This window comes from Ostrea edulis, chromosome 8, assembly GCF_947568905.1.
Source record: "Ostrea edulis chromosome 8, xbOstEdul1.1, whole genome shotgun sequence".
Lineage (NCBI taxonomy): Eukaryota > Metazoa > Mollusca > Bivalvia > Ostreida > Ostreidae > Ostrea > Ostrea edulis.
This window is the reverse complement of record NC_079171.1, coordinates 53,803,916-53,829,252: the sequence shown is the minus strand read 5'-3', so window position 1 is coordinate 53,829,252 and position 25,337 is coordinate 53,803,916. Positions and strand designations below refer to the sequence as shown.

Below are 25,337 nucleotides of genomic sequence, written 5' to 3'. Positions count from 1 at the left end.
TGTGGTGGGCGTACCTGCCTATAAATAGTGATGGGAATCAGGGAGAATTTCATGTGGTGGGTGCATATGCCTATAAATAGCGATGGGAATCGGTGAGAATTTCATGTGGGGGGCGTACCTGCCTATAAATAGCGATGGGAATCAGGGAGAATTTCATGTGGGGGGCGTACCTGCCTATAAATAGCGATGGGAATCGGTGAGAATTTCATGTGGTGGGCGGTACGTACCTGCCTATAAATAGCGATGGGAATTGGGGAGAATTTCATGTGGTGGGCGTACCTGTCTATAAATAGCGATGGGAATCAGGGAGAATTTCGTAATTGATGATTGGTTTACTGTGACTAACTAACAATCGAACATCTAGAAATTCTAAAATAGAGTCATATAACTACTGAAATGTGTATATAAATATTTTCTACATTTATATTTGTTGTTTCTATTGCTAAACAAGAGGCCCATGGGCCACATCGCTCACCTGATTCACCTTGTCTCATATTTGAAGATTTTTCCAGGTGCGTAACTACGTTTACTTCAAAACGCCCAGGCGTACACATCAAAAAAAAAACCTATTAAATGCTACAAACATAGGTGAAAAATAAGTGTTTGCAGTATCTGCGGTACATTAGTCTCCCTATTGGTACTGATATCTTGGATATCTTGTTAGTGTTACACCTTTCCGGGTCTAAACCGTTGTCGTTACGGCATGTTTTTCTCTATTATTGTTCCGGCAAGTTGTGAAACAGGCGTACACATTAATCAACTCAGGCTACGCCACTGTTTTCCTATATATATTCGCATGTAAAACTTTGATCCCTATTGTGATCCCAACCTACTCCTGGGAGCCATGATTTTTTCAAAATTGAATCTGGACTAGATCAGGAAACTTTCATGTGAATGTAAACTTTCCTGGTCCAGTGATTTTTCAGAAGAAGATTTTTAATGATTTTCCCTATATATTTGTATGTAAAAATTGATCCCCTATTGTCGCCCCATCCTACCCCTGGGTCCATGATTTTTTTACAAACTTGAATCACAGGGGCATCTTATCCGCTTTGTTCTCTATCACACATATATAAATACACAAGGGAAGAATCGAAAGTAGCACACGATTTGTAAACAAAGTCATAAAACACCTTACTTGAAAAAAGTTAAACAAATCCTCGTATGCACTAATGCAAATGATGTCCTAGAACTTATCCAGACTCAAATACTCCAAATATTCCCAATGTAAATAGTTTTTATCCACATAAAATCCCAGCTTGCTGCACAGTTTTGAACTCTTAGGCCAAGAAAAGATAACTCTACTTCAGACGACAACTTCCGGTATTTGTTGGAATCTATATTTGAGTAGCATAAAATCAAGGATCAATAAAGTAAAGAGGCGTTAATTTGTAAATCAGTGTCTGAAAAGAAATATTGTAATATAATAGGCAATTATACAATAGATTTTCCTTTAACTTTGAATTACAAAAAATAAATGAATAAATTAAAAAAAAAAAACAAATAAGAAAAAGAAACAACAACCAAATATGAGAAAGGAACTTGACTTTATATTACAAAAGAAAAGCAGATTTTAGAAATGTATAACGTGTCTCAAAAATTATGAAAATAAATCATCTGTCCTCAACGGTAATCTGTCCCTGTCTGGTGCTATTTTAACCCCCCCCCCCCCCTTCACACAAAATAAAGAGTTTTTGAGTTATGTAATTTTCCTTTTTGAAGTAACAAAAAATAGGTAATCTGTCTCTGATCATCGTGGAAATGAAGAATTTGCCCTTTAACGGCATGAGAATAAATGAATAATCTAACTTTAAAAATTGTCAGCCCCCCCCCCCCACCCCCCCCCCCGAATTAAATGGTATTATACCCTTATATTGTTAGTATGAATATATAATAACTGGGTCATTCATTTAATTACCATAACATGTGAGAAACAGATGAGCAATTAAAATAATTTTCCTTCACATTGAATAAAACTAGTTCTAATTGTAACGGGGACCGTTACAGATGTTCCCCAAACCTCCCCCAATTAAAAAGTGATGTCCTTGTGAATCTATAGCAAAAAATCATTTTATTTTAGCCTTTAATTACATGTAGTACGTTCAATATGGTCATTTCAGTACCAAGAAATGAAAGAAAGCGTTGCACGTGCATACACGCGCACGCGTGTATGATTCCGAATTTTTGTTTATGTCGTTCAACAGGCATTTGTATCATATACCCACAGTATGAATTTCATAACCTTTCCACCACATATAAGGAAGTTATAGCGATTTCAAAATCATCCAATCAGAATTCAGCACACGTGCATGCACGTGCTGAGCAGTAATTCTAACCACAGCAATTTGTAAGGAGTACCAAGACACATCTAAATCCCTAATATCAATAGAATTTGATGAAAAACAAAAACGTTATCGTTCTTTAAATATTGAACATTTGAAAAACGTTGCACGCGCATGCGCGTGTACGTTGGCATTTTTTGTTACACCAAAATATAGATACACATATTGTCTACGTATGTTGTGAATATCATCTCATTCGCTTCATAAATAAGATAGTTACAGACGTTTTAGTACTATCCAATCAAAATGAAGCGCATGTGCATGCGCGTGCAAATTGGTAATTTTGACCATGCAAATCAGTTAAGGGTCTCAATATCTACTTATGATATGAATATCAAGCCATTTCAATGAAGAACAAAAAAGTTAGACTGATTCCAAAGTTAGAGTACAAATTTTGTAATGCACGTGCACGCACATGCGTGCGTGTGTAGACAAAATAAATATCATTTTTGATATCTACAAATGATATACTACCATCATATTTAGGTTTCATATCGATCCCCTTAATATTCTGATTTTCCATTTTTTGTACCAAAATTGCAGTGCACGTGCGCGCGCGTGCATGCACGTGAAGACAAAATGACTATCCCTATGCACATCTGCAAACGCTATACTATCATCCTGGAAAGTTTCATATCGATCCCTTTTGTAGTTTCTGAGAACACTACCGGACAAAAAAGTACCGGAGAAAAAGAATAATAATAATAATAACTAGACACTCATTACTAGTAATGAGTAGGTCTTCCGTTAGATCACTTCCGGTAAAGAGCTTTCTGTTCCTACGAAAACCATTTAAATATATCAGAAAATGTGCCTTAACAATGAATGAGACCGTGTGACCGGTCAACAGGGAATGCTTACTCCTCCTAGGCACCTGATCCCACCTCTGGTGTGTCCAGGGGTCCGTGTTTGCCCAACTATCTATTTTGTATTGCTTATGAGATTGATCACTATTTGTTATCTTCACCTTGCACTTAGACATAATTCAGAAACCTTATGCATTAAAATATCAATTTTGGAGTTTGATAATACAAGTTAATTTGTATCTTTCAAGTTATGATGTGCATACGAAACAGAAAACTGAGAAGGGGGTTTATTATTACTAGGGATTTAAAACCAACGGGGCACCGCTTCGAGTTAAACATCACGCATGCGCAGAAGCCGGTGATTCGAGTAGTTTTTAGAGCGACCCTGGTCACCAGCGACAGCCACCATGGTTACCGGTAGCCCGACGGTCTGATAGTCCGACTTTTCAATATTCGGACGGTCCGATAGTCCGAAATGTTGACCATTACCAACAATTTTAATTAGAGTTAAAATTTATTCATGTCAGGCATTATTTTATGGAAATTACCAGAAACCGCCAAAATCGACACGGCCTGATTATAAATCAGACAATCAATTTCTGACCAAAATCATTCAAGTGTGAACTTACGGCGGCATATAAAGGCCATATAAAAATATATTATTCGTTCGGACGAATTAGCTATTTGTTCGGACGAAATAGAAAATCGTTCGGACAAATTAGCTATTTGTTCGGACGAATTAGCTATTTGTTCGGACAAATTAGTAATTCGTTCGGACGAATTCGCTATTTCTTCGGACAAATTAGTATAATTCGTTCGGACGAATTACCAATTTGTTCGGACGCAATATAGAAATTTGTTCGGACAAATTAGTAATTCGTTCGGACGAATTAGCTGTTTGTTCGGACAAAATGGAAATTCGTTTGAACGAATTAGCAATTTGTTCGGACGAAATAGAAATTCGTTCGGACGAATTAGCAATTTGTTCGGACGAATTACCAATTTGTTCGGACGAAATAGAAATTCGTTCGGACAAATTAGCAATTTGCTCGGACGAATTAACTATTCATTCGGACAAATTAGTAATTCGTTCGGACGAATTAGCTATTTGTTCGGACGAAATAGAAATTCGTTTGGAAGAATTAGCAATTTGTTCGGACGAATTAGCAATTTGTTCGAACGAATTTAGCTATTTTTTCGACAAATTAGTCATTCGTTCGGACGAATTGGGTATTTGTTTTTTGGGTGTTTTTTTTTATTGTTTAATTTTTTATTTGACTTTTACATTATATACATATATGTAATTTAACTACACAATAATACCATCAATATTCATATGCAAAAGACATTCTCATAAATATAAAGAAAGAGAAAGAGAGAAAGAAAACATATAAAACAAAGGGGGCATGGAACACAATCTTAGATTTAAAAAAAAAAATTTTTTAATACACTAACACAATCATAATTTATCATAAATATTTTTCCAGTATCTCTCAAACTCCCTATACCTGCAGTTTTTCAACAACAAAAGTTTATCAACTGTAATTCTATCAATGATAATTTTTTTTGGATGCATCTATACTTAATTTGCTTATACTTGAGAATTTACTGATATAGATATATTGCTTTATCATCAGAATTATCAAATTTTCCACCTTGTGTATATTCTTATTAGCTCAAAAAGAATTGCTTGTCTATATCAAAACTAATATGCCTGTCCAGTTTTTCGCAAAGCCATTCTTCAATTCCGTACCAGATCTCTTTCACACATGGACATTCTACAAATATGTGATCAATAGTTTCAAAATCCCTCTTGCAAAATGTGCAAATTGGGGAATCAACAATTCTAAGTTTATGTAAATAATAGTTGCATGGAAATATTCTGTGTAAGATTTGAAACAGTAACCATTGCAATTTAGATTCTTGAGTTGTTTTAAAAGGAAGTTCAAATATATTTTTCCATTCTAGCTCTGAAAAACCTTCTGTTTCTTCCCATTTTGATATAGATTTAATTTTGGTTGCTTTATGGCTTATCAATTGCTTATACATATCTTTACAACCTTTTTTATCTTTGAAATATATTGAGATAGTAGAGGGAATAATAGGCAAAAGTGGTTTTGTAGTTCTTGTATTGTCTTGTATAAGAACTTGTCTTTGTTGGATTGCTTTCATTTTGTACATAATCAAATTGTACAAGTTACTATTTTCATCAAGAAGATCATAAATAAATATAATCCCTAAATCATGCAGACTTTTAAACAATAGCGACTTGTATAGAAAAAATATGGGTATTTGGAATAGATTTTATTAATAATTTAAGGGTAAAAATAACCAACAGTTTTTGGATAGATGTGTTTCAGAGCTGGTCAAATATAAATTCTGCAAAAGATAAAATCAACCCAGATTTTTATTGTGAACATATTTGTTATAATCTAAATATTACAATTAGCTATTTGTTAGCAACGCTAACAAATTCTGTATACGGGCACTCTATAAGATTAAAAATACAGTACTATGTATGAGGCCCGTGCCCGTGACTTCATCTACACCCAAAAGATTTATAATACAGTACTTTGTATGAGGCCCGTGACTTCATCTACACTCTATACATTTATAATACAGTACTATGTATGAGACCCGTGACTTCATCTACACTCTATAGATATATTTATAATACAGTACTATGTATGAGGCCCGTGACTTCATCTACACCCAAAAGATTTATAATAAAGTACTATGTATGAGGCCCGTGACTTCATCTACACTCTATACATTTATAATACAGTACTATATGAGGCCCGTGACTTCATTTACACTCTATACATTTATAATAAAGTACTATGTATGAGGCCCGTGACTTCATCTACACGCAAAAGATTTATAATGCAGTACTATGTATGAGGCCCGTGACTTCATCTACACTCTATACATTTATAATAAAGTACTATGTATGAGGCCCGTGACTTCATCTACACGCAAAAGATTTATAATGCAGTACTATGTATGAGGCCTGTGAAACCATCTACACTCTAAAGATTTATAATACAGTACTATGTATGAGGCACATGACTTCATCTACACTCTATACAGTACTACATGTGTATGTATGCGCCTTTTTAAATTTTTTAGATCCACCACTGAGGAAACTACATATATATCAGCCATAAAAGTTCGTGTAAAAAATTGTACACGATATGAGAATTTCAATCATGTACTAGATGTATTCCGATGAGTTGTATTTAACTCAAGGACAATAAAAAATTGAATTGAATCATTGAGTTAATTCTCACAAGTGATTTTAAAGCGATACACTAATTGTGTTTTCGAAGGACAAAGTAACCCACCCACCCCCACCCAATACCCCCCACACGCAAAAACATGCTGCATAAATAAATAAATAAATAAATGGTAATCGTTCTAAATTCGAATTCATAATTCATTGGTCCAAAATTGAAAACCCATTTTACCATAAATTCCATCTTTAAAAAATGTTATTCCATTTCATTTCGATACAGTCAGATACACCCCCCCCCCCCCAACACTTACACCCACCCCTCCCCCGACAGAAGACCGCTCGGTAGTATATAAACACAAGTCAATGTTTCACACTGTAAAATAAGATTTGAATTTTCAAAAAATCATGATGTGAATTTTCAAAATATCACAATGTGAATTTTCACCATGGTGATACACAATTAATTACCCGTGCATATTCATAATTTCTGAAGTTCTAATGTGTAAATGCGCCTTTTTCAAAAATGATAATAATACTTGTAATAAATAGATAATTAATCTTTGTTTTTTTTAAATCTGTATTCTTGATGTCTTTTACCTAGGAAACCACGGTTTTCCCCATGATAGCATACACTTCTATAAATAGATATAAGGGGGAAAAAAACAACGTTAACCATCCCACCTTTGAATCAACGCAGCGATCCGCATCACTGATTCAGACGAGCCAGGGTTTTTACGAGGTTGATGGGACAGAAATCAATAACTTCAATGGAGAATTTGATAGATCGACCCACTTTCGGAATTCCCCGACCTTTAAATGTCTGGATATGAACTTACTATTATGGAAACAAATGGATTTCAATTCAGAGTCTTTCGGTTTCCCAACCTACGGGAGAAGAATTAGACTTATACATGTGGTACTTGTGTTATTTTCTTGAACCAAACTCAATACGATAAAAGATATACACTGCAACTTGTCCCAACACGGAGTTTTCTTTACACTAAAGACAGGTAGGCAGACATGTTGAATTATGAATATTTACAATGGAGGATAAGTGTATGTTAAATGATATTTATATATTCTCACAGTCGGGCAGGTAAACATGATTATATCATTGTATTTTGAGTGTTTTCTGTACATTTTCTGTTAATGAACCATTTATATAATCAACAATCGATCGGTGCCAATAAATACATGTACGATAGCCACGTGCAGCAAGGGTATCGTCACGATTTAAAGTAATCTTATTTTCTCCTTCAGTGCCCTCGTCCGAAAATAAATATTTTCTTGACTATTTGATAATAATAATTTTAAAAAAAAGTGAATAGGTTGGTTGCGTTCGTTACAAGATCGCTTTTAATAAGCAAACATCAAATCGACAAAGCTGAAAAGTCACTAATGAAAACATATTTACACCGGACTGTCAAATCTTCTACTGTGTGTGGCAGTGTGTGTGCAAGTGTCATCTCTCTCTCTCTCTCTCTCTCTCTCTCTCTCTCTCTCTCTCTCTCTCTCTCTCTAAACTCAAATCTATATAGATGTAATTATATATCAATAAGCAAGGATCACATTGTGGCGATTTGCCTGAGGTCAATGCGTCTGTTAACAATCTGATTTTTGTACAGTGTTTTGATATATAGGCAATCATCATCTTAATTATTAGTTTGCAATTAAGAAACAATTAAGAGTACATTGCACGTGATAATTAGAGTTATAGGGATACAATAACTCGTTAATAATCTCTTGGAATATTCTCTCCCTCTCTATGTTGACAAGCTTTAGTACAAATAGTTTAAAGTGAATTGACAGAATTCGCCAAGTCATGGTTAGGGTATTTAAATTGTATTGGAATATATCGCAAAGCGTAGGCCTAATGCTTGTGGCACAGTTCATTGATCTCATTATTTACTTTTAAGATTTACTCTAGCATTGGGTGGATTCACATTCCCATAATGGATCAAATACTTTTATTAATTCACCTATTACTGAAGGTGAAATATTACAATGTATAAAATCATTGAAGCGTAACAAATCATAAGGTTGTGACCATATTGTTAATGAATACATCAAATCAACGTGCGATTGTTTGTTGTTTGACGCATTACTCTCTTATCATGTCTTAGGGGTCATCCATAATTGTCAACCATTTTCCAAAGTGTGCAAAAAGCACACTTTTTGAGACCCCCCCCTCCCTCAAAAAGTGTAGTAAATCAACCATTTTCAAATTCCCAACAAGAAGATCGACAATGAAGTTTATAAGCGATTTAGTTCAAACAATGAGTTCTTTAATATTGGTACCCCTATTTCTTGTTATATATGAATGATATAATGTTTTATAAATGTGCTAATCTTGTGTACATAATAGATTTTTGTTTTTATAGAAAAAAATAAATAAAGATGTCTCTGTCTTATTTTGTCGTCTTTTCACGATAAAATAAAACCTAACTCCGCGGATACGAAATAAATCCGGAAGAGAAAAAAGAGCGTACCGTAAAATTGTCGATTTTTACCCCCCCCCCCCCCCCCCCCCCCCCGAGCGTGCTCTTTGCACACTTTGGAAAATGGGTGACAATTATGGATGACCCCTTAGTCAATTATTTACATCAATAATCAATGATAGATTAAACACTTATGCAGACGAAGCAGAATTAAGTTTATGTAAACAAGCTGGTTTTAGAAAGAATGTTTCTACAAACGATCCTATATTTTCATTATATGTTGTTCAAAGGCACTGGGAAAAAATTATTTTTATATAGGCGTTCGTTGATTTCGTAAAAGCTTTTGATAGGGTGTGGCGGATTGGTCTCTGGAGTAAACTTTTGATGAGCAATGTTGATGGTAAATGTTTTAGAATAATTAAAGAACAAGAGCCACGAATACCCAAATATGGCCCTGTGATTTTGAGTAAAATAAAGTATCTTCATTCCAATATTTCATCATGGTATGAAATAGCTTAGACCTTCTTCTTTATAAATCCAGTGTGTTTTTTCCGCGAAAATTCACGCATATAGAAATTATAACATGCAGAACCCATAACAGTTGTGTTATTTTTGTAAAAGCTGATAATATCCAACAATATGCACCAAAAAATTGTATAATCCCCGGGCATCGATCCAATAAATCTTAATGAATTGTAAATCAGTATATTACATACTGCATAGAAGTTAAGAGTTTTTTTTGGATCGAGGCCTGGGGGATAAGTGAATTTTTACTTTTTATGTTCTGCAAATAACCGGAATTTTACATTCCATGCACGAAATCCGAATACTTTTCCAAACTATAGGTTTAATACAAATAGATTATATGCTCAATATATGAACTTGAATATATATGTAACCATGTTAGGTATAGTTACAAAAACCTTGCACTAGTTAACAGTTTTAGTTATTTGATCAACCAATTACGAAGCTAAGTCCTCCAATCCACTCCAGATACAATCGAGATCCACCCATCGTCTGCGCTGCGCCTTTACCTCCACTCATTTTCTTTATACGTTATCACACTATATATATTTTAATTATCTGAAGGCCGTTGAATTTAATAAATATCTGGCTTCACAAGTTTCATCTCCGTGCATTCAGTTTTCTTGGCACTGATGAGCATGTTGAAATCGCTGTCGCAGTACATAAAAAGACTTGGAGGACCGGGGGGTGCCTAACTCGATAAGCTACAAGTTTAGATGCGAATATATATTGGCCTATCCCGTATTGTTTAATGATTTCTAAAGTTATAGTACAATATATGGGTACCAGAAAAAAAATTAGGCGTCCACATAACAATATAAAGAATAGACTGTAGGCTACAAGTCGATCTACAACATTCGTTCCGTTGTAAACTTACGTGTTACAACCGATTTGGACATACGTTATCGGGTACCGTTATATTTCGACACACAGCTATTCCGGTCCATTGCATATTTCATTCGTCAGAAATCAATATATAAAAATACATACAAATATGAATACGAAAAACATATCTAGCAATATGGATCTTGTTTTGCTTTTAAATGAAATTCATTGACAAACATAATTACATTTGATCTAATTAGCAAAAATAAAAGGCAGTAAAGGGATAATAATAATGAATAATTCGAAAAAAAAAAAAATAATGTAAAAAGAATGTTAACGAAAATAGTGTATATTTCATTGTTTCAATTATATTTATCATGGAAAATTCAGTCTTAACAGCAAATATTCAAAACCACAAATCTTATAACGAAATAAAAAAGACAAATGGAAAAAAGAAGACGATATCATTAATACTGATTAAAATAGAGGTGAACATATAAATCACACTCGTTCCTGAAGTAAAAGTTTATGTATTTATTTTTGAAATATATTATCCTACATAATTAAGTAAAATATTACTAAGCATTATAGAAGGAAGAACTGAACACATTATTAAACCACTGTCCTGCTTAGGAAGTGTCTGATAACGGAAAAAGGTTTCCCTCATGCATTTTATGTAAGATAAGAACTAAACCTATATGACAGGAAGAAATGTGAAAGTGTTAAGATAAGCAAATTTTATGGTGTTAACCCTTTGATTGATAAAATTCTTGTTTCTATTTATGTGAAAATAACATCCGCTTCATTTTGTTTGCACACTAACCAAATATATGCGAGGAGGGAGTTTGGTTCTATTATATGTAGCACCTTCCATGTAGCAGTATCAGAATAAGACTTTTTGATTAATGAATTCGTTTCATAGATGTTATGGAGTTAATGATAATAATTAAGGCATTTTGAAATACACACAGGTCTAGATATTATTGTAATAAATCATCCGGATAGGAAACTAATGAAATTAGATAAATGGAACATATTTTACGTGAACATTTTCTTAGCCAAATGTAAAATAAATTATATCCATATGGCTAAACTAAATGTTCATGTGTTATTCTGTACATGTACGGCTACTTTTGTAACAATTTCCCTACTCCCCCCCCCCCCCCCCCCCCCCCCCCCCCCCCCCCCACACACACACACATCATAAACGTAACTCCCTATATAGCAAAACACAAATAAAAGTGTGAAACATAGGGTTAAAATGTTTACTCACTGTCCAAAGTTGTACATGTAGCAAAGTGCGTCTGAAATAACGCCGCTGTCCGAAGCCTGGATATTACTGTTTTTGGCGTGATTACATGTACATGCGGGATAATAATAACACCCCCCCCCCCAAATAAATAATAAAAATAAAAATCCGCAAACTTATAAAAGATTGTTAAAAGAAGTGATCAATATGCAACATAAACTACATGTAATATTGAAACGCACACACATAGGTCAATAGATCTTATTCGTAAGTCAACGGTTGGGTCCACCGTGTTTTCGTGTACATTTTAAGACCCCCCCCCCCCCAAAAAAAATATATCGATATGTGCAATAAATGGTTATACAGTTAAAATATTGGGATTGGGTTTATCTTCATGTCATACTTAAATAACAAAGCTAAGTAAAGAGGTACTGAATATTAATATTACTTTAAAACTGTTGAATGGTTTCATATATAAAATTTTTAAAAATATAAAGAGAGGGAAGGAGACAAACAGAGAGAGGAGAAAGAGATGTACAATTATACTATATAGGTGTGTGTTTTAATATAGAATTAACATAGATAGATTTAAATATTTACAATATCATAATTAAATTGCACTGAATAGTGTTTTTGTTTCACTTTTATACCTAGAGAACTTTCACGTAAAAGTACATGAGACGTTGTAAAATTGTGACGTTACGTTGCAAAATTGCGACGTCAATAACAATCTGGCCAAAACAATGGGTACTTTGAAGGTCAATAACTTAAAAAAAATGAAAAGATATCGGAAAAAGGATAACATATTTGAAAAATAGATATTCTTGGTTTCTGTCCCCGAGAATAATATCATGTTCTGACTAAGGGCCATTTTTGGCTATTCGTGGCTCAGGTTCTTTGTCACCTTTTTTATTTTCCATTTACTTGAATGACCTTGAAATTTTTTTGTTAACAAGATGTGCTGTTGGACTTCCGCTTGTGGAAGATCGAGAGAGACTTGAAAATGAAATTCAAATCTATATCAAGTTACTTTTGTTACTCCATGCTGATGATACGATTATTTTATCACAAACTGAAAAAGATTTGTAAGATAAACTTGATATTTTTTATGACTATTGTGACAAATGGCGTCTAAAGGTTAATGTACAAAAGACAAAAATAATGGTTTTTGGTAAAAGAAATGTATCATGCTACAATTTCATGTATGACTGTAAAACTATTGAAATTGTTGATGAATTCAAGTATCTTGGTATATTTGTTAATAAAAATGACTCATTTACCAATAATATAAAATATCAATATGACATAGCAACTAGAACAATCTTTGATGTGCTAAAAAATGTAAGCAAAATAACTTATCAATCAAATGTCAACCTGACCTTTTTGACAGAATTATACAACCGATTTTATTGTATGGTTGTGAAATTTGGGATTTTTCAAACACTTCCATAATTAAAAAATTACATATTCGATACTGTAAATATATACTTAGTTTAAATAAAAATACTCTGAATTATTTTATTTATGGAGAACTTGGAAGATATCCGTTGTCTATAAATATCAAAACAAGAATAATCAAATTTTGGTCAAAAATTATCTTATCAGACAATAGAAAAGTTACAAAAATTATGTATTCACTTATATGTAAAGATAATAATAACACTTGGATAAAATGCATTAGAAACATTTTAAATGAGTGTGGATTGTCATATGTATGGGGAAATGAAGCTTTTTTAAACACAGACTGGTTAAATGCAAAGGTATTACAAACACTGAAGGATCAGAGTATACAGAAATGGAATGAACTTTTATGTAATTCGTCAAAAGCAATTAATTATTCCATCTTTAAAAGTGAACCAAATTTTGAATTTTATTTAGATGAACTTCCTAAAAATAAAAAAGAAATACTCTGTAGATTTAGAGCATCAAATTTTAGATTACCTGTAGAGACATTCCAAGAAATGAAAGAGTATGCACTTTATGTAATGATAATGATTTGGCTGATGAGTTCCATTATTTATTTATATGTACTAATGAAACTATTAAGAAATCAAGATTGGAAAACTTAGGTAGATATTATACAAATAGACCAGACAGATATAAATTTAAACAGCTTCTTAATTGTAAAAATGTTATTGTACTTAAAAGATTATGCAAATCTTTAATGGTTATAAGGGAGAGGGCATGTCCTCCATGTTAACTGCATGCTATGTACAATATTGTATTATATATTACGAATTACTTCTCTACAATACACATGCTGTATTTATTTGAGAACAAATAATTTTGTTGTTGTTGAATTTTTATTGGGGGTCGACTCCAAAAATTGGCAAAAGATGAACTTTGTGTTTAAGAATTGTTCAGCGAAAGTGGAGGCGGTATGAAGGAGGTAAGCTACACCAGAGAGATTTGAATTGGATGAAAAGTGTAGGATATGTACAACAATATTTTGAAACTGAAAACTTTCAAATTTACTTTATTTAGTCAAAAAATACGGTTTTAGTTGAAAGCAATCTGCGAAAAATTTAAAATCCTGCTGGACTCGAACACGCGATCTACAGTTCAGCAGTCGACGTGCTAACCTACTGAGCTACTCAGCTAGGCGAGAATTTTGAAAATGAATAGTCAAATATTGCTGATATTTATATTTTCCACCATGTTTTAAAAGGAAGTCAGCCATTATGACGATGTAGAGTACATCCTTAATATAAAGTTGTTTTCATTCTTGGGGATGGGAGGGGGGGGGATGCCAAAAAAAAGCACAAACAAAAACACACAGGTGATTTAGAGTAAGGATACACGATCGAATCATGAATCAAATTGTCTGTGCACTTGGATGTGAGGGTAGGGGTGGATTATCTCAGGCGTATTAATTTTCCGCAAATTTTGTAAAAGGTTATTTTTACTTTCCGCAAAAAGTGTTGATACATTTCCGACAGTATACCTCTGACAGTATACCTATGACAGTACACCTTTGACAGTATACATCTGACAGTATACCTATGACAGTACACCTTTGACAGTATACATCTGACAGTATACCTATGACAGTATACCTATGACAGTATACCTCTGATAGTATACCTTTGACAGTATACCTATAACAGTATACCTCTGACAGTATACCTATGACAGTACACCTTTGACAGTATATCTCTGACAGTATACCTATGACAGTATACCTCTGATAGTATACCTATAACAGTATACCTCTGACAGTATACCTATGACAGTACACCTTTGACAGTATACCTATGACAGTATACCTATGACAGTATACCTATGACAGTATACCTCTGATAGTACCTCTGACAGTATACCTCTGACAGTATACCTATGACAGTACCTATGGCAGTATACCTCTGACAGTATACCTCTGACAGTATACCTATGACAGTATATCTCTGACAGTATACCTCTGACAGTACCTCTGACAGTATACCTCTGACAGTATACCTATGACAGTATACCTATGACAGTATACCTCTGACAGTATACCTCTGACAGCATACCTCTGACAGTATACCTATGACAGTATACCTCTGACAGTATACCTCTGACAGTATATCTCTGACAGCATACCTCTGACAGTACCTCTGACAGTATACCTCTGACAGTATACCTATGACAGTATACCTATGACAGTATATCTCTGACAGTATATCTCTGACAGTATACCTCTGACAGTATACCTATGACAGTATATCTCTGACAGTATACCTCTGACAGTATACCTCTGACAGTACCTCTGACAGTATACCTATGACAGTACCTCTGACAGTACATCTCTGACAGTATACCTATCATAGTATACCTCTGATAGTATACCTATAACAGTATACCTCTGACAGTATACCTATGACAGTACACCTTTGACAGTATACCTATGACAGTATACCTATGACAGTATACCTATGACAGTATACCTCTGATAGTACCTCTGACAGTATACCTCTGACAGTATACCTATGACAGTACCTATGGCAGTATACCTCTGACAGTATACCTCTGACAGTATACCTATGACAGTATATCTCTGACAGTATACCTCTGACAGTACCTCTGACAGTATACCTCTGACAGTATACCTATGACAGTATACCTATGACAGTATACCTCTGACAGTATACCTCTGACAGCATACCTCTGACAGTATACCTATGACAGTATACCTCTGACAGTATACCTCTGACAGTATATCTCTGACAGCATACCTCTGACAGTACCTCTGACAGTATACCTCTGACAGTATACCTATGACAGTATACCTATGACAGTATATCTCTGACAGTATATCTCTGACAGTATACCTCTGACAGTATACCTATGACAGTATATCTCTGACAGTATACCTCTGACAGTATACCTCTGACAGTACCTCTGACAGTATACCTATGACAGTACCTCTGACAGTACATCTCTGACAGTATACCTATCATAGTATACCTCTGATAGTATACCTCTGACAGTACCAGCAACACCACGCGAAAGTGACAAAGAAAAATGTGACAACAGAAGATTTGAAATACATGAAACACGAGGTTTCCTGAATGGTGTTTAAGGGCTGTGGGTTACAATTGTGGTACCCGAACAGACGTGTAAGATGGTCTGGCACCAAATTGATAGATATGCAGTTTAGAACATTGTATGTAATACAGATGTATGACTTCTTAGAACTAAGAATGAATGCTAGAATTTTATACAGGGCTGTATGTTGTATTGTCAGAATTTTAAAAATAATTATGCCATAAAAATGCCGTTTTACCTGTAATCCAGGAAATATATATGCAGAATCGTTATGTGATATTTTTTGCGAAATAGTTAAGAATTTTTTTTTTTAAATAAAAAAAATGATTGATTGATTGATTGATGTTTTTCGCCACACTCAACAATTTTTCAGTTATCTGGTGGCGCCCAGTAAAAAAAAAAATGATTGCAGAATTGTAATGATAACCGGTTATCCTTTAGGGAACCTACTTCTAATCAAAGTACTGAAAGTACTGAAAGCCGGCCTTACATGATGACCTACTTCTAAATATAGCAGTATCTTTACAAACCTGGCCTAAGCATCTGACCTACATATAAAAATATCTAAAAAGAAATAAGCATCTGACCTACATGTAAAATACCTAAAAAGAAATAAACATCTGACCTACATATAAAAATATCTAAAAAGAAATAAGCATCTGACCTACATATAAAAATATCTAAAAAAGAAATAAACATCTGAGATACATGTAAAAATATCTAAAAAGAAATAAGCATCTGACCTACATATAAAAATATCTAAAAAGAAATAAACCACCAACAATAAAAGCTTGGTAAAATTCATGGCCCCTGCTGTTTGAATCACACTGTCATGATACGTGGTGTGTTTAATAGTTATGTATAGGAAATGAAGTAGATGCAAAAATGATATCATGGGAACCGGTAATTTTGTTTGTAATAATAATAGTAGGGATCTATACCATTCCACCCCCTTATTAAAAAAAAAAAAAAACCGGGGGGGGGGGGGGGTTGTATGGTATTCAACAATATTATCATTATCACAGATAAAATCACCCGTTCCAATGATGATATTGATCAAACATAGATGCTTCTTTTCTCTTCAGAGAAGTGGACAGGCATAGCCTAGCTCAATCTATATGCTTAAAAAAAAATTTGATCTGTTCCACTAATGTTATGTTACTACACAAAGCGCATGTATAACATAACCGGAGCGGATCAAAGCTATAATGTTAAGCGCATGTATAACATAACCGGGGAGGATCAAAGCTATAATGTTAAGCGCATGTATAACATAACCGGAGCGGATCAAAGCTATGATGTTAAGGTAACCCCGCCCTCATGTGACTTATCAAATTGATGGATGAAAGTTAATAAAAGCTGTTTTAATTTCCACTCGATATGATTTAATTTAATAAATAACCAAAGAAAATGTGTATGTTGCCACCTTTTTTGAAGATGTCAAACAAATGAAAGCAGTGGTCATTTTCACAAAATATATCAACAGTAAGATAAAAAAAAATTGTTTCTGCTTAATTCAACTGAGTGGAACTATGCCATAAGTAAGAATGTCAGTTTGATCACCTATCTATATACATATGTACTTAGTTTTGCTCATTCGGAAATATATGAGTGAAGAATTATAAAAGAATGACTGCGTTTTAAAATTTTCATTCCAATGCGCGTATTCTTGCTCTAATAGTCATAGAACATCGTTATAGCCTTGTTATTTGTTTTCTTTTAAATGGGGATAACACATCTTGTATCAGTTTTATAAGGTATAGCATGACCTTTTAATTTTGTTATTCAAACTGGATCCGGGTTATAATAGGTCCTCAGCATCCCTTGCTTGTCGTAGAAGGCGATTAAATGGGGCGGTCCTTTGGATGAGACCGCAAAAACCAAGGTCCCGTGTCACAGCTGGTGTGGCACGATAAAGATCCCCCCCTGCTCAAAGGCCATAAGCGCCGAGCATAGCTCGAAAATTTGCAGCCCTTCACCGGCAGTGGTGACGTCTCCATATGAGTGAATTATTCTCGAGAGTGACGCTAAACAATATTCAATCAATCAATTTAAAGCTTTTAGAAATGAACACTTCATATCATAAGGCTGCGTGATTTTACCCCTATGTATTTGCTTAACAAGAATATTCCTACCAAAACCAGATTTTTTTAATATAAAAAAATGACACAAGGTCATTATTCTACGGGGTCATTTTTCTACCCCAAGGCCATAATTTCTACAAAAAAGTGGGTCATTTTTATACGTAGAATATTGACCAGGAGGTCAAATTTCTACGTAGAAAAATGACCCCCGGTCAATATTCTACGGAGGTCACTTTTCGTCGTTACACCCCCCCCCCCTAATTTTCAAACTTAAGTTTAAAAAAATGTACACGATAAAAGAAGCAATAATTTATTTCACTCTCGGAGAAATAGATGACAAAATCTTTTGATTTATTGAATTGATTTTATTGGAAGAACTTACATTTTCCTCCAAAACCTAGTAAAATATGCGTGCGCACATCATTTCATCAAATTTACCTTATTAAAATGATTAGAAAATAGTAAACATGACTACATAGGAGACATATTTCCAGTCCTATATAAAATCTGTAAAATCCAGGAGAGACTCCCTGCCTCATAAAGTTACCCCCCCCCCCATCGCAATTCCTGGATCCGCCCCTGATAGAATGGCTCTGAAACATATATTTCTATAATGAGCAAAGTTTACTTTAATGAAGATTTTTGCCAAAACTTATGACATCACAGGAGGATCGATCTACCTGAAGTACCTTAAGGAGGTATGCTACACAAGAGAAAATTGATATGGATGAAAAGTGGAGGATATGTACAACAATATTTTGAAGTTGAAAATTTTCAAATTTACTTTATTTTGTCAAAAAATACAGTTTTAGTTGAAAGCTATCTGAGAAAAATTTAAAACCCTGCTGAACTCGAACACGCGATCTACAGTTGAGCAGTCGACGAGCTAACCGCTAGGTGAGAATTTTTTTTAAATGTATAGACAAATATTGCTGATATTTATATTTTCCACCATGTTTTAAAAGGAAGTCAGCCATTATGACGATGTAGAATACCTCCTTAATCAGATTTCAAGAGCTTAACCAAAAAATATCCGATTGATTGATTGATTGAATGTTGTTTAACGTCCCTCTCGAGAATATTTCACTCATATGGAGACGTCACCACTGCCGGTGAAGGGCTGCAAAATTTAGGCCTAAGTTCGGCGCTTAAGGACATTGAGCAGGGAGGGATCTTTATCGTGACACACCTGCTGTGACACGGGACCTCGGTTTTTGCGGTATCATCCGAAGGACCGCCCCCATTTAGTCGCCTCTTACGACAAGCAAGGGGTACTGAGGACCTATTCTAACCCGGATCCCCGCAATCTCGGACATGTTTGATATCCATGGCATCAAAAATGTGGAATTAATGGGCCATATCAATTTATACTACGTCTTTGCAATGCGTGCAAAATTGAGATTAGGTAATGAAGGTAAACGGACCGTAGAGGAATGAAAAGAGGGCAAAAGGACTGTGAGCGAATGTGTGTAAGTACGAACTGATGAAGCGAACGCACCAAGTGAAAAGTAGACGTCGACAGCACCGCGGGAAAATGCACAATTCAACAACTTACATGTACACTAATACTAGCTGTCAAAGGTGACAGGGGACAGTATTTTGGTAATGTAGTGGTCAGTCGGGTTCAATCGCCGGTGGCCAGTTATAGCTCAGATGGTAGAGCACCTGACTAGAGATTCAGGGTCCCTGGTCTGGTCCGGTGCATTTTCCCTTCCTGTTCCAGTTCAATCAGAAACGTGTGGGTATACCGTTAAGAAACGAATTTCAATTTTGAAAGTGCATGAGGGAATGGTATATTTAAAATATATTGTATTTGACCAATTATGGACCCACAAGGCGCACTACAATAGTCCTACAAAGAACATTTATGATTGGAGACATACAGAAAACACATGTACAACTAAGTTTTGTTCACACACTACGTTTTATAATTATTATTGATTGTGATCCCGTGAGGATCCGGGTTAGAATAGGTCCTCGGAACCCCTCGTTTTATATTGATTGTGATCCCGTGAGGATCCGGGTTAGAATAGGTCCTCAGAACCCCTCGTTTTATATTGATTGTGATCCCGTGAGGATCCGGGTTAGAATAGGTCCTCAGAACCCCTCGTTTTATATTGATTGTGATCCCGAGAGGATTCGGGTAAGAATAGGTCCTCAGTACCCCTCGTTTTATATTGATTGTGATCCCGTGAGGATCCGTGTTGGAATAGATCCTCAGTACCCCTTGCTTGTCGTAAGAGGTTAATGACTAAATGGGGCGGTCCTTTAGATGAGACCGCAAAAACCGAGGTCCTGTGTCACAGCTGGTGTGGCACGATAAAGATCCCTCCCTGCTCAAAGGCCGTAACCGCCGAGCATAGGCTTAAATTTTGTAGCCCTTCACCGGCAATGGTAACGTCTCGGTATGAGTGAAATATTGTTAAGAGGGATGTTAAACAATATACAATTAATCAATATATTGATTGTCTGTGGTGAGAAGAGAACAATAAAAAGAAGGGTAGGACAGTATGATTATAGATGTAGTACAAAGTGGATATACTGGGGGTACCATTGCTGTGGCAGATCAAAGTTTATGACAAAACTATGACATTTCATGTTACTATACATTTCAACAAGTGCGATAGCGTTGAAAAGTATGCCTGCGTAAAATGTTGCAGTTCATCAGTGATTTTTCAACATTTTTGAAAAGGGTCCTGTGGCTTTCGAATTGGGAAAATTAGTCAACATTTTGATCAAATTGGGAAAACCTAGTCATTATTGTACATATGCTATTAAAATATATCATATCAAACAAGAAATCAAACACAAATTGATGTCATTCTTCTTTTATTTTACATATTTAACTTTGTTTTCTTTAAGCTCTTAATTTTTTTTACTCTATTCTTTCTAAATCATCTAGAATTGATGTGCGTCTTTGTCATGTCGTACATGAACAACTCACATTGAACTTATTTTTTAACAAATATATTTTTCACCGCTTTGTTTTATTGGGGAAATTGCAAGTTAAATTGGGAATAAATTGGTAATTTTTGGGAGGGGAAAGGGTTGATATTCGGACCTAAAATGGGTCTTAAAAAATCACTGTCATATACTCTCCGGTATTTTAAAAAATGAAATCTATTTCTTGTATTTACAAATTCTACCTTCATTTTGCCTGAATTCCATTCCTGGCTGTTAACATAGACAGACTATTACATCAAATACTTTTCAAGAAAATCCGCTAACTCAATGACAGGTACAAAGAATCTGCTCTAGTTTTGTTAGCTCACCTGAGCTGAGAGCTCAAGTGAGCTTTTCTGATCGCTTTTTGTCCGTTGTCTGTCCGTCTGTCTGTTAAACTTTTCACATTTTCGACTTCTTCTCCAGAACCACTGGGCCAATTTCAACCAAACATGGCCAAAAGCATCCTTGGGTGAAGGGCTTTCAAGTTTGTTCAGGAGAGATAATCACAAAAATGCAAAAATAGGGTGGGGTCATTTAAAAATCTTTTTCTCAAGAACCACTGAGCCAGAAAAGCTGATTTTTACATGAAAACTTTCTGACATAGTGCAGATTCAAGTTTGTTCAAATCATGGCCCCCGGGGATAAGATGGGGCCACAAGGGGGGATCAAAGTTTTACATACAAATATATAGGGAAAAACTTTAAAAATCTTCTTCTCAAGAACCACTGAGCCAGAAAAGCTGAGATTTACATGAAAGCTTCCTGACATAATGCAGATTCAAGTTTGTTCAAATCATGGGCTCCGGGGGTTGGATGGGGCCACAATAGGGGATCAAAGTTTTACATACAAATATATAGGAAAAATCTTCTCAAGAACCACTGAGCCAGAAAAGCTGATTTTTACATGAAAAGTTTCTGACATAGTGCAGATTCAAGTTTGTTCAAATCATGGCCCCCGGGGGGTAGGATGGGGCCACAAGTGGGGGGGGGGGGGGGGGGGGCAAAGTTTTACATACAAATATAGGAAAAAGCTTTAAAAATCTTCTTCTCAAGAACCATTGGGCCAAAAAAGTTGACATTTACATGAAAGCTTTCTGACATAGTGTAGATTCAAGTTTGCAAAGGGTAATTTGGGCCATAATAGGGACTAAGGTTTTACATGCAAATATATATGGAAAGTCTTCAGATATGGGCCAATGTGACTCAGGTGAGTGATGTGGCCCATGGGCCTCTTGTTTACTTTTTTTGGATGGAAAAAGGTTGAAGGGAAATGGGGAGGGGTGTAGTTACATAAATGAGGAGGAGTGTAGTGGGGTTCTGATGTGTTGACAGTAACTCCCCCTGTCATCAGAGATTCTTACTGATGTGTTGACACCCCCCCCCCCCCCCCCCCACCCCACCCCTGTCAGCAGAGACTGTTACTGATGTGTTGACAATAGCCCCCACCCCCTCTGTCAGCAGAGGTTGTTGCATTCGATTCATGTGTAATTTTGAATATATTTTCAGATGCAGTAACATTTTAATGAACAAAAACAGCAATGAAGACCTTGACCTTTGATAAAGAAGAGTCCCTTTTAAGGGGATACATTCCTCTGCAGAAATTTAAGGTTCACTTATGATAGAATATAGATATAAAATGTAGAATATTTTCTAAGTTCATTAATGATAGAGTATAGATATAAAATATTCAAGGTTCACTTAATATGATAGAATATAGATATAAAATGTATAATATTTTCAAGGTTCACTTGATATGATAGAATATAGATATAAAATGTTTAATATATTCAAAGTTCACTTATGATAGAATATAGATATAAAATGTTTAATATTTTCAAGGTTCAGTTATTATAGAATATAGATATAAATTGTTTGATATAATGAATTATTGAAGTCAATATCTATAATTAGGCACTGGGAACATTAATTCAGTGAGACCAGTATTAATTAAGATACATCTGACATGGTACATATTTTGATTTGCTGGTGTAGACACTGTTGGGGGACACTGTCTGGGCTGCTTTGGAGGAGGTACAGTTTACAGGGAATGGTTTCTGTACAGATCAAGTTATCAACACGATCAGGCTGGCCAAAAAGGTGTGATTTTCTCAAAACCTCCTTTTGTATCTCTTTGTCTATCTATCCATCCACACTATCCATCAAACTATCCATTCACACTATCCATTCACACCATCCATCAAAGATCCACACCATCCATCAAACATCCACACTATCCATCAAACATCCACACTATCCATCAAACATCCACACTATCTATCAAACATCCACACTATCTATCAAACATCCACACTATCAAACATCCACACTATCAAACATCCACACTATACATCAAACATCCACATTATCAAACATTCACACTATCTATCAAACATCCACACTATCCATCAAACATCCACACTATACATCAAACATCCACAATATCTATCAAACATCCACACTATACATCAAACATCCACACTATCAAACATCCACACTATCTATCAAACATCCACACTATCTATCAAACATCCACACTATACATCAAACATCCACACTATCCATCAAACATTCACACTATACATCAAACATCCACATTATCTATCAAACATCCACACTATCAAACATCCACACTATCTATCAAACATCCATACTATCTATCAAACATCCACACTATACATCAAACATCCACACTATACATCAAACATCCACACTATACATCAAACATCCACACTATCAAACATCCACACTATCTATCAAACATCCACACTATATCTATCTATCAAACATCCACACTATCCATCAAACATCCACACTATACATCAAACATCCACACTATACATCAAACATTCACACTATCTATCAAACATCCACACTGTCTATCAAACATCCACATTATCTATCAAACATCCACACTATCTATCAAACATCCACACTATACATCAAACATCCACACTATCTATCAAACATTCACACTATCTATCAAACATCCACACTGTCTATCAAACATCCACACTGTCTATCAAACATCCACACTATCAAACATCCACACTATACATCAAACATTCACACTATCTATCAAACATCCACACTATACATCAAACATCCACACTATCAAACATCCACACTATCTATCAAACATCCACACTATACATCAAACATCCACACTATCCATCAAACATCCACACTATACATCAAACATCCACACTATCCATCAAACATTCACACTATCTATCAAACATCCACACTGTCTATCAAACATCCACACTGTCTATCAAACATCCACACTATCAAACATCCACACTATACATCAAACATCCACACTATCTATCAAACATCCACACTATCCATCAAACATCCACACTATCCATCAAACATTCACACTATCTATCAAACATCCACACTATCTATTAAACATCCACACTATACATCAAACATCCACACTATACATCAAACATCCACACTATCTATCAAACATCCACACTATACATCAAACATCCACACTATCCATCAAACATCCACACTATACATCAAACATCCACACTATACATCAAACATCCACACTATCCATCAAACATTCACACTATACATGAAACACCCACACTATCTATCAAACATCCACACTATACATCAAACATTCACACTATACATCAAACATCCACACTATACATCAAACATTCACACTATCTATCAAACATCCACACTGTCTATCAAACATCCACACTATCTATCAAACATCCACACTATACATCAAACATCCACACTATCTATCAAACATCCACACTATCTATCAAACATCCACACTATACATCAAACATCCACACTATCTATCAAACATCCACACTATCTATCAAACATCCACACTATCTATCAAACATCCACACTATACATCAAACATCCACACTATCTATCAAACATCCACACTATCAAACATCCACACTATCTATCAAACATCCACACTATACATCAAACATCCACACTATCAAACATCCACACTATACATCAAACATCCACATTATCTATCAAACATCCACACTATCCATCAAACATCCATATTATCTATCAAACATCCACATTATCTATCAAACATCTGCACTATCTATCAAACATCCACACAATCTATCAAACATCCACATTATCTATCAAACATCCACACTATCTATCAAACATCCACACTATACATCAAACATCCACACTATCTATCAAACATCCATACTATACATCAAACATCCACACTATCCATCAAACATCCACACTATACATCAAACATCCACACTATCCATCAAACATTCACACTATACATGAAACACCCACACTATCTATCAAACATCCACACTATACATCAAACATTCACACTATACATC

The 25,337-nt window shown here is 35.0% G+C and overlaps 2 protein-coding genes across 3 annotated transcripts in view; one reads left to right on the top strand and one right to left on the bottom strand.

Annotated features, from left to right (window-relative positions):
* LOC125662686 (uncharacterized) overlaps positions 1–1,839 on the bottom strand; it is a 25,950-nt gene extending 24,111 nt beyond the window's left edge. For both annotated transcript variants that reach the window (XM_056146467.1, XM_056146468.1), the window contains exon 1: positions 1,139–1,839. The gene's annotated coding sequence lies outside the window, so the exon portion shown is untranslated. The remainder of the gene's footprint in view (positions 1–1,138) is intronic.
* A 5,224-nt stretch (positions 1,840–7,063) lies between these two features.
* The window catches only part of LOC125661898 (uncharacterized), a 140,072-nt gene continuing 121,798 nt past the window's right edge, over positions 7,064–25,337 (top strand). The window contains 3 exon segments of the mRNA XM_056146460.1: positions 7,064–7,393; positions 22,483–22,583; positions 22,969–23,073. Of these exon segments, the coding sequence (XP_056002435.1) occupies positions 22,515–22,583; positions 22,969–23,073 (174 nt within the window). The 5' untranslated portion in view covers positions 7,064–7,393; positions 22,483–22,514.